Below are 10,037 nucleotides of genomic sequence, written 5' to 3'. Positions count from 1 at the left end.
AATTAATTGTTAGATACCAATTTATAAACTATTTTATAAATTTTTATTAATAATAAAAACTACTTTAAAAATTAATATTTTTTTTAATTTATAAAATAATATTTAATTTAATTAAATATAATATAATTATTTAATTTCTAAAATTAGTTTTTATTTTATTATTTTCTTATAGTGTTTGTTTCGTTTAATATTAATTCATGATGTGTATACCTACGTTTATGTTTGGGATGTGAAAATTAAAAATTATTTAAAATGGTTTTAATTTGAATGTGAATAATAAATTCGCGTTTATTTGATCCAACACATAATCAAATATATATTTATTGTATACGTGATATTTTTAGTTTTAGTATTTAATAATTTTTTGTTTTGATAAGTTAATAAAAAAAAGAAGAATATTTATAAATGGTTTCTAATATGACATTTTTCAAATAATGAAAAAACTGTTGAAATAAATCCTCAATTTAACTTAAGAAAATAAGTAATTTAAATTCTCTTTTAATGTTAATATTCTCACTTTAAATCGTTTACTATTGTTAAAATATAATATTTGAAATACTTTTTATTTAATTACAAAAAAATATTAAATAAAGACTAATTTTAGAAAAAAAAATAGTTATTATATTAATTAAATTAGATATTATTTTAAACACTACTTGGTTTCTAAAGTAGTTTCTATTATTAATAAGTAGTTTTTAAGTTGATATTTAATTAGCTACCAACTTTAGAATCTTAATTGATAGTTAAAATTTTGGTAACTAATTAGATATTCATTTAAAAATTATTTATTTATAATAAAACTAATTTAGATATTAATAATTTTTTTTAATTTTTAAAATAATATTTAATTTAATTAATAAATTAATTATTTTTGTCTCTAAAATTAGTCTTTATTTAATGATTCTAAAATTAGTTTTTATTTAATGATTTTTGGTGGTGAATATTTAGTGACTTTGACATAGAACAATATAATGAATTAAGAAAGAAAATTATTTATAAATTAAACTTTACTTTACTTTAACTATTTGGAAAAACTATTTGAATAAAGCATATACTAAAATTGAATAAACTAATTGTAGTAGTAGGTGAGACATTAAATAGGTGTCAAATAAGAAGACTTCAAAGGTACGCAAAATATAAAGCACAATGATATTTTACATGAGACAATAATACAGGATGCTAAAAACATAGATTTAAACATTTTTTGTACTGATTATTACTAGTTACTACAGTTCTATTAATCAATCATTTGAATATATTAATATTTAGTTCTTAGAATATGCCGATTCTTACATAATAAATATTTGAGAAAAGTAAATAATGTGCTGTATCTTAAACAAGTTGATAACTATATGATTTTGTTCCTGTTTTTTTAACATTAACATCCAAATTAAACTTTGAAATTACCCCAATCCCAATTTAATAAAAATTAAAATATCATAGGTCTAAGATTTTGTTTTTTCTTTTTTTGCTCTATGACAAAGAAGACTAATTTAATGTCTTAAGTATGACAAAAGAACACTAATTTAATGTCTCGTGTGATATCTAAATGCTAATAATAAAAAAATGATTGGGTAATTTTTTAAGTAATGAAATTGGTAACATACAAAAGTATGTTGAGTTTGATGATGACCACTTTAATTTTTCTTAAAAATTAATTTGAGTCACACTATTCTTTAACACTATAACATGTACATAATTAACAATTACATCTCTTTCAAAAAAAATAATTAATCATCACATAATCATATATCAAATGCATATTTTTCAAGTATATAAAAGGACTAAACATTTTAGTTAGAGTCATGCTTACGCAATTATGTGCTCTCATAATTCAACTATATAGGTTTTAAAAGAAAAAAATAAATAGAAGCTAGTTGCTATTTTTTAAAAATGTGTTTTTTATTTTTCCTATAAATGAAAAAAATGAAAAGGGGATAAAGAGCTGGGCCTGTAAATAAATCATTATTTAAAAAAGAGAAAAAATAATTAAGAAAATTCATTTTTGTATTCTATCGTATTCATTATTTTGTTGACCTATTACCTAACGCAAAAACAATTCGGCACAATAGACTATGAAATAAATGAAATAATTTTTTTATGTTTATCATTGAGATAAATCAAAAAAACTAAAAAAATTTTAAAAAAATCAAACAGACTTAAGAAACTTTTTTTTAATTTTTTTTAAACTAAAAAAAAAGTAATCTTCAATTAGCAAAACTTGGGAGACTAATTCAACAATTTGAAATTGAATAAACCAAAACCTAGTTTGGTGGGGGAAAAATATAGGAACCAAAAACATTTCTTAAAGGAATAAAATTATGAAAAATATAAAAGCGAAAATAATTTTGATTATATTCTTGATTATGCCCTTATTTGTACTTAGTTCTTATATATTTTATATACTTATTATAACGAAATAAATAAAATAGTGGAGGCGTATTAGTTATTTTAGTACAAATGAAGATATTAATGATCTCTTAATTATTATCTTTTAAAAGGGAAATATATGAAGTATTACTTAAAAAAATCATATGAAACATAAATTAATTTTAAAGATAAAAATAATTAATTATTATATTTGTTCCTGTCGGTTGACTCTAATGACAGTCTTAGACCCTTCTATCTTCGTCTGAGAATTGTACTTCTTTGATCAAGAAATCTCTCACCTGCAAAGACAAAGGGGCGCCTTGACGGCCGTTTGCACTCCGACGCTCAAGTCAGTATAAGGGCAAAGAAACACCAAGTATATAAAGTAGTTTCAGTCTTAGAAACTGTGTACCTTGTTAGGATTCTTGGCACCCTTTATATAGGTTGAAACTACGGTTTACTTTTGTGTTGTTACCCTTGTATAGGGTTCCTTGGGGGAACATCCTTGCACCGTTATTTACGTGATCTTAGCGTATCTGGCACATAGAACTTCCCTTAACTAGAGTGCAATGAATAACAAAGTGGTCGCCTAGGTACCAACTTGTGCACCTAATCTCTGGCGCCATCTGTTTCTACGGGTGCCCTAAGTATTCACGTGTCATGCATGCAGCTTCCCTTGGAAACCCTAACCCTAATGGTTCTTAGTGCCTCCAAGGATTATTCTCACGTGTCGCGCCTGTATGCACTATGCACACCACGTGCATGAATCCCTTGTGACTTAGGCTTCCCTCATATGTGATGTTTTAACTAATAACTTAGGATAAGTCTAGGGCCCACCTCACGTGGCCCAACATAACGTTCAAACCACCGATGTCCGATCTCTCCCTTTGTTGGCGAGGTCTGATGTCGATCTCCAACATCGGGACCTTATGGTACCAATGTCCGAAGTCTGACCAATCTCCTGATAGGTGTGTCTGGGACCCACCTCACGTGGCCTCACTGCCGCTATTAGGTGTGCTATGTCCGAGGTTAGTCTCCGGAGTCAATGACCGAGGACTGGTCAGGACAATATTAACTAAATTAAATATTATTTTATAGATTAAAAAATTATTTATATTTAAAATAATTTTTATTATTAATAAAATTTAGAAATTAGTATTTAATTGACTACCAAAATTTTAGATATCAATGAATTTATATTATAAAATTGGTAATTAAAACTTCAGTAACTAATTAGATAACATTTAAAAATTAGTTTATAAATTTCATTGAGAATAAAAACTATTTTAAATATCAATAATTTTTTTAATCTTTATATAGTATCTAATTTAATTAATATAATAATTAATTATTTTTATTTTTAAAATTAATTTTTATTTATAATTTTCAGTAATGTTAATTGAAACATTCAAATAATTTTATAGGATAATAATAAATCAGTGTTGGGATTTTGTTAAAGAAATATTTTTAGGTAATTAATCTAACTCAATTGGTTGAGTAAGGTATATAAGTTGTTGTAAATTTCATAATGTAATCTAATTTTTATGATAAAAATAGTTTCCTGTTAATTTGAAAGTGATAAATGATGTTTCTTATATTTAGTTTAACTTTTAACATTTTCAAAAAATCATATATAATTTTTCAAAGTTGAAATAAAATATTTAATGAAAAAAATGTAACCTGAATAACATTTTTTTTAAATAACTAAATACAATTTTGTCTTTTTGAAAGTTATAATTCCCAAAACGATTGAGTTGTAAAATAAGTAAAATATATCTTACACAATTTTGGACACAAAATAAAATGAAGAATTCAGTACATTAAGTTTGAATTCATGAAATTGTTATAGATAGGATTTGTGAGATCATGGTAAAAACCTTGTGTCTTCAAAAATGGTGAAACATAGTAAAAAAAAAACTCAAGATTAAAAAAGTCAACTTATTGACACGGTGTGAGACAAAATCGAAAGAGATGATGATAGTTTGACACTTTAAAGTAAAATACATTCATTATACAATTTATAATATTAATATTTTAATTAGATTTCTTTTACTTTTTAACTTAAAATGGTAATATATATTATTATATTGTTAAAATAGTTGTCAAGTGATTCAGTGTAATTTTTGTGGAAAGTGTCAAAGTATAGGTTTCTTAAGTTTAAAGCTATCTGTTAAGATAGAATTATCTTGTGCTAATTAATTCATATAGTTGATGATTAAATACCCTCATTTAGTAAATACTTCAAAACTTTAGTCCAACAAAATTATAAATTAGATATGATTTGTCTAATATTATGGAAATTTGTTCCCTTTGAAAAGTTTTTTAAGGCGAAATTAAAGGAAATGATGTGTTTCAATTCATGTATAGTTGAAAAGAGACTTTGTCTGATATGGTATGTGTTTCTAACTTATACGTAATTTACATGATCAAAAGGAGTAGTCTTTGTTCACCTAATTGAACCTTCTTTCACCAAAACAGAGAAAAGAATAATAAACTATGTTGGACAAAATAATAGCAATTGACAACACCCAGATAAAAAAAAATGTAAAAAACTCTTCTTCAACTGGTTATTCTCTGTGCAGAATGCAGTTGCAGTGACTAAACAAGAAGAAAAACTCAGGAGGATATTACTCATTTTCTTTCCTCATTTTTTATTTAATTTTGTGTATTGCTTGAAGTAAACAACCTCTAACACTAATAATTCTCCCAAAAAAGTGACTCCTCAAGCCTAAATCCACTACCAACTGCACACAAATGCCAAGAAGAAGAATAGGAGCAAAGTTGATCAGGGAAAAGATCTGGTAGGTCAAACAAAGTGTCATCATCATTGGTAGAGTGAGAGCTTGAAGATTCTTGTGTGTTGTCCATTGAGAGAGTTGAAGATGAGGCATGTTCTGCTTGGTTTGGTTCTTCTCCTTCTTCTTCATCTTCAATTTGGCAATGCTTAACCAGCTCAAAGGATGTGTTTGCTGCTTTTGCAGCTGCAGCTTGAATGTCCTTAGGTGATGTGGTAGCTGGCCTTGGAAGTTCTTGAGCCAATTCAGGGAAATTGAGGTATGCAGAATGGCCCTTGATGGCTAAGGCAGCCACATCATGAGCTCTAGCAGCCATTTCTGCTGTAGGGTATGTTCCAAGCCAAATTCTTGACTTCTTCCTTGGCTCACGGATTTCAGACACCCATTTGCCCCAGTTCCTCATCCTCACACCCCTATAAGTAGGGTAGTTCTGATTGCTGGGATTCTCCCTCTGCCTCTTCTTGCACCCCTTTGAATCCTTCTCATTTTCCAACGAGGTTAGAGGAGTTGTTGAGTCATCTTGAGGGGTTTTGGAGTGTTCTTTGATGCATGAATCTGAGTTTGAGGTAGAAGATGTGGAGGGTGTTAAAGATGATGATGATGATGATGATGTGCTGGAAGTGTTGGTGTCAATGAAGATCGAAGGGGTTGTGGTGGTGGTGGTGGTAGAAGTGGAAGTGGAAGTAGAGGAGGATGTGGCAGAGGAATTGAAGAAGTCAGCATCACTTTCCATACTGATACGTTTTCTCATGGTTAATTGGGACCTTGATTGGTGTGGTACAGAAAGAATGAGTGGAGGGTGCACAAAAATAAATAGACCCTGCTAAGGAAGCCTTAGAAATCATTATTATCTTAAAAAAGAAAGGGAAAATAATAACATATAAAAGCAAAAGGAGGAAAAGGAATATAAAAAAAAAAAGCATGGGTTCCATAAGGCACAGTTGTGCTACATTCAGCTAATTTGTTTTCCATGTGGGAATTGAATAATGTGATTAAGCTTAACTCTATAGACCAATGTTGTTTTTTGTAACTTACCTCTGGTTTTTTCTAGTGTCTACATTCTATTGTGGTCATAACTTTCATGTGTTTCCACAGTTCTGTTGTTCTGCTTTCAAGAACAACCCCTCTTTGGGGTCCTTCCCTAAGTGGTAGGACCTTAATTTCACTACCATGATTTTTTCATAATGACCCTTCATTCTAGTTTATCTAAAACTCTCACTATTGGTTTGTGGGGTGGCCAGCTAGGTCCTAAAAAATAGAGCACACCAAACCCCATTAATTCTTTAATACTTTTATCTCAACCTTGTGTGAAGTTTATGACATGGTCTTTCTTTGTTCATGGTGATGCGTATAACTACAAACTTCTATGAACTTTTATACATTCATTCATATTTTTCATCTCAACCTTATTATGCATAATTACAAGTTTTCTGGTATGGATTTATACAATTATTTAACTCAGCAAGACAGTATCAATTCCCCCTTGAAAACAATATTTTATTTGATGAGCTTGTTAGTGTGTCTTCTTCAACTTGGCCTAATTATATATGTCTTAGCCTGATCTGGCCTTCTGCTAGAGATTGGTGTTCCATTTTCAATGTTTTGATTAATTATGCATAAACAATATTTTCTCCAGTTGTTATCACTTGGCACAACCAATGGAATCAGGACTATTGTCTCACAATAGCTGGTGGAAATTCATTCAATTAAACCACCAATTTTTCAATAACAATTTTTTCTGCATTTCACCACTTGAGCAGGCCCACGTGGGTTTTGGTAACGAAGGATAAAGACAAGTCACGCAACACACATAAACAAAACTTTCCATATAAAATCTTGAGATAAAACATCGACTAATATTAGAACATTTTACATTCAACATCCCTTCTAACACATTTTCTTACTTAAAATTTATTACTACCTTGAAAACATCATATTAATTTGGTTTGTTATGTTAATGTGTTTATAGTATTTGTTTTCTGTGAGAGAACAAAAGAGTGACATGTATGATGTTTATATTGCTAACTGTCAATTGTTGTGCATTGATTTAACTATTGACTAAGCTTTATATTGACGTAGGAAAGGTTGATATAGGGATTTACTTTAGCACAAAAACATGGCTTACGTACACATGGTGCACATGCCTGTGGGCCAATGTTGGCTCAAATTCCCTTTTTATTCTGGTCTAAGAGTCAACTATATACGCAAACAGGTCTCTTCGATCTTGTTATTTCTTTTAGGGTTCGATTTTTGTGTAGAAATTCTAAATCTTGGCCAACCCATTCTGAGAATTTGAGTCGTGTGCGTCAAAGAATTGCAAGACGATGATGAAGTTTAATCGTCTGAAGCAACAAATGCTGTGGGAAATTCCTTCTAGAGATCATGTATCTTATATCTTTCATGTCATGTATTCTAGCCTAAGATAGATATGATGATTATGAACAATAATTTCTTCTAGGTATTTAAGGTAGTTGATTTTGAAACTACTAATTCAAAAATCAATGATGATTTATAACATTTCTAATAAACATAAGTAAATCAAATAATGACAAACTTATAAACATGGAAATATTGTATACATTAATTTTAATTTGAAGTGGGATAAAAATATTGTGTTGATTGCAATTTTAGTAGATATTGCATCCTTTTGATTGACATAAACCGTTGCTATCTCACCTTTTTCTGTTGGGAACTTCATAGCCAAATGCGGTGTTGAAACTATTGCTCCCAGTTTATTCAAAGAGGATCGTCCTAATAACACATTATATGATGTAGTAGCATCCACCACCAAATATCTGATTTTGATTTTTTTAGTTTTATTGCCTCTTCCAAACGTGGTCATCAAATCAATGTACCCCTTAGTGTTAACTCTCTCTCCCGAAAAGCCAATGATCTGCTCTCGGAAAGGTATTATATCTTCTTCTCTTAAATGTAATCTTTTGAAAGTATCCCAAAACAAGATATCAACTGAACTCCCCTGATCAACTAAGGTTTTCATAACAGCATATTCGGCTATTTCTACCGTTATCACCATAGGGTCATCGTGATCGGGATCAATCTCTTGAAAATCTTCATCTGTGAAAAGCATTGGTGGCAAGGTTCTTCTTTTGAAAATATGATTGATTGTTCTGATGCTTCTCCAATGTTGTTTTCTTGCTGATGAGGATTCCTTTCCTGAAAAACCTCCTGAAATTGTGTTTATAAATCCTCTGACCGGCCTACCCAGACTTCGTTCCCTACTCCGCCTTACTGACTGAGTGTTTTGATGATCCCTATCACTTCTTCTTTCTAGCCTTCCATCTCTTCTATCACTTCTTTTTTCAACTCTTTTTTCATCTCTTCTTTCAAATCTTTCAACTCTTCTCTGGCCCATTTCTCCCCCTCTCGATCCTCTCTCAGGACTTAACCTTATTCTCACATTTCCTCCTTGGACGAAGCGTTTCAACTGTCCAGCTTGAATTAATTCTTCTATTCTATCCTTCAACCCGATGCATTCTTCTGTATGATGGCCATGATTTTTATGATACTCGCAATGCTTGGTATGATCTGCTCTTTCTGGTGTTCGTGCTTTTCGTAGTGGTGGTATTATTTTTGTTGCCATAGCTTCTTGTAAAACTCTAGCTCTGTTTGCATTCAAAGGTGTGTATTGTTGGAATTTTCGGCTTCTGAATTCTTCTCGGGCTCTTCTTGCAACAGGCGGGTGTTCTCTTTCTGTCACCCTCTTCTCGCCTCCATCAACCCTTACTTGGTTTCGAAACTCCCTTAATTCTTCCATTTGCATAAATTTTGATGCCCGTTGCCTTAGTTCATCCAGATTGATCGCAGGTTTCTTGCAAAGACTATCGGCAAATGGTCCCGGTTTTAATGCCGTTATCATATGATGCATGGTGACCTCTGGACTAAGATTTCGGATTCCCAAAGCAACCTTTCCAAAACGTTCCATGAATATTCTTAAAGACTCTCCTTTCTCTTGTCTTATGTTCACTAAGGCGATTGACGTTAAATGATGGGGACGACTAGTTGCAAATTGAGCACCGAACTTTTCTATCAACGTATCAAAACAATCTATACTCAAAGGTGGGAGGCGTGTAAACCAGCTCAATGCAGCCCCTTTCAGAGTTGTAGGAAATACTCTGCACATAACAGCATCATTCCATGTATACAAGCTGATTTGAGTAGTATATATTGCAATATGCTCATCAGGATCCGTACTTCCATCTTATTTGTCAATGGTTAAGTTCTTCCAGTTGTCAGGCAACGGAGTATCGACTATAACATCATAAAACGGATGTTTTCTGGAAGATGTTCCTGCACAAACCCTAGAGTTTTCAAGCCATCTTCTTCTGGTTTGAGAATTTTCATTATATATCCTCTCGTTCACTTGTATCCCCGGTTGGACAGTTTCGAAAGATGAATTCAAAACCGTTTCCTCTTGTAACTTTCTCCTTATGTGTGCGTTTTCGGCTCTTAACATACTCAATTCTTCTTCATTATTCTTTTTTAACATCTCGAATTCTTTTTGTAATTGGACCAACATTGCCATTGGCATGTTAACATTGTCTTCCCGATCTCCACCTTGTTCTCCTCCTTGACTCATCTTGTCTTTAACCCTTCTCAATTGACCCTCGGCCCCACGGTGGGCGCCAAAATGTTCTTACAACAAGGACCAAGAACACTTGAAATGGGTTAATCAAGACTAATCCTTCAATCTTGGGCTGAATACCATCTTGGGCCGGGTACTTCTCCTTGATAGAAACTCTTGGCTTCTCCTCTCGGCTGGTGCTCTCGGCTTCTCCTCCCGGCTGGTGCTCTCGGCTTCTCCTCACAACAGGTGGGGGGTACCTGCAAGTCGCTCCGATGCCAAAGTCAGAA

The 10,037-nt window shown here is 31.5% G+C and overlaps 2 protein-coding genes across 2 annotated transcripts; both read right to left on the bottom strand.

Moving 5' to 3' along the window:
* Positions 1-4,903: 4,903 nt before the first annotated feature.
* Positions 4,904-5,999, bottom strand: LOC137819451 (ethylene-responsive transcription factor ERF035). The gene has a single exon (XM_068623306.2). It carries the CDS (start codon positions 5,914-5,916, stop codon positions 5,065-5,067), a length of 852 nt encoding a protein of 283 aa, XP_068479407.1. The 5' UTR covers positions 5,917-5,999; the 3' UTR covers positions 4,904-5,064.
* A 1,675-nt stretch (positions 6,000-7,674) lies between these two features.
* LOC137813792 (uncharacterized) lies at positions 7,675-9,108 on the bottom strand. Its single transcript, XM_090296057.1, has 3 exons — positions 8,349-9,108; positions 7,842-8,240; positions 7,675-7,685 (listed from the first exon to the last, which is right to left on the bottom strand). The coding sequence occupies exons 1-3, from the start codon at positions 9,106-9,108 to the stop codon at positions 7,675-7,677; spliced, it is 1,170 nt and encodes a 389-aa protein (XP_090152183.1).
* Between the last annotated feature and the right edge of the window lie 929 nt (positions 9,109-10,037).

Source organism: Phaseolus vulgaris, chromosome 10 (assembly GCF_051622355.1).
Source record: "Phaseolus vulgaris cultivar YP4 chromosome 10, ASM5162235v1, whole genome shotgun sequence".
NCBI lineage: Eukaryota > Viridiplantae > Streptophyta > Magnoliopsida > Fabales > Fabaceae > Phaseolus > Phaseolus vulgaris.
This window is presented reverse-complemented; position numbering and strand designations above follow the sequence as displayed.

What these genes read in the sequence shown, in the direction of transcription:
- LOC137819451 (XM_068623306.2), bottom strand. Translation starts at nt 5,916, where the DNA reads ATGAGAAAACGTATCAGTATGGAAAGTGATGCTGACTTCTTCAATTCC.
- LOC137813792 (XM_090296057.1), bottom strand. Translation starts at nt 9,108, where the DNA reads ATGGAACGTTTTGGAAAGGTTGCTTTGGGAATCCGAAATCTTAGTCCA. An exon ending in TATAAACACAATTTCAGGAG is followed by an intron (nt 8,241 to 8,348) that starts GTTTTTCAGGAA and finishes TGCTTTTCACAG; the next exon opens with ATGAAGATTTTCAAGAGATT.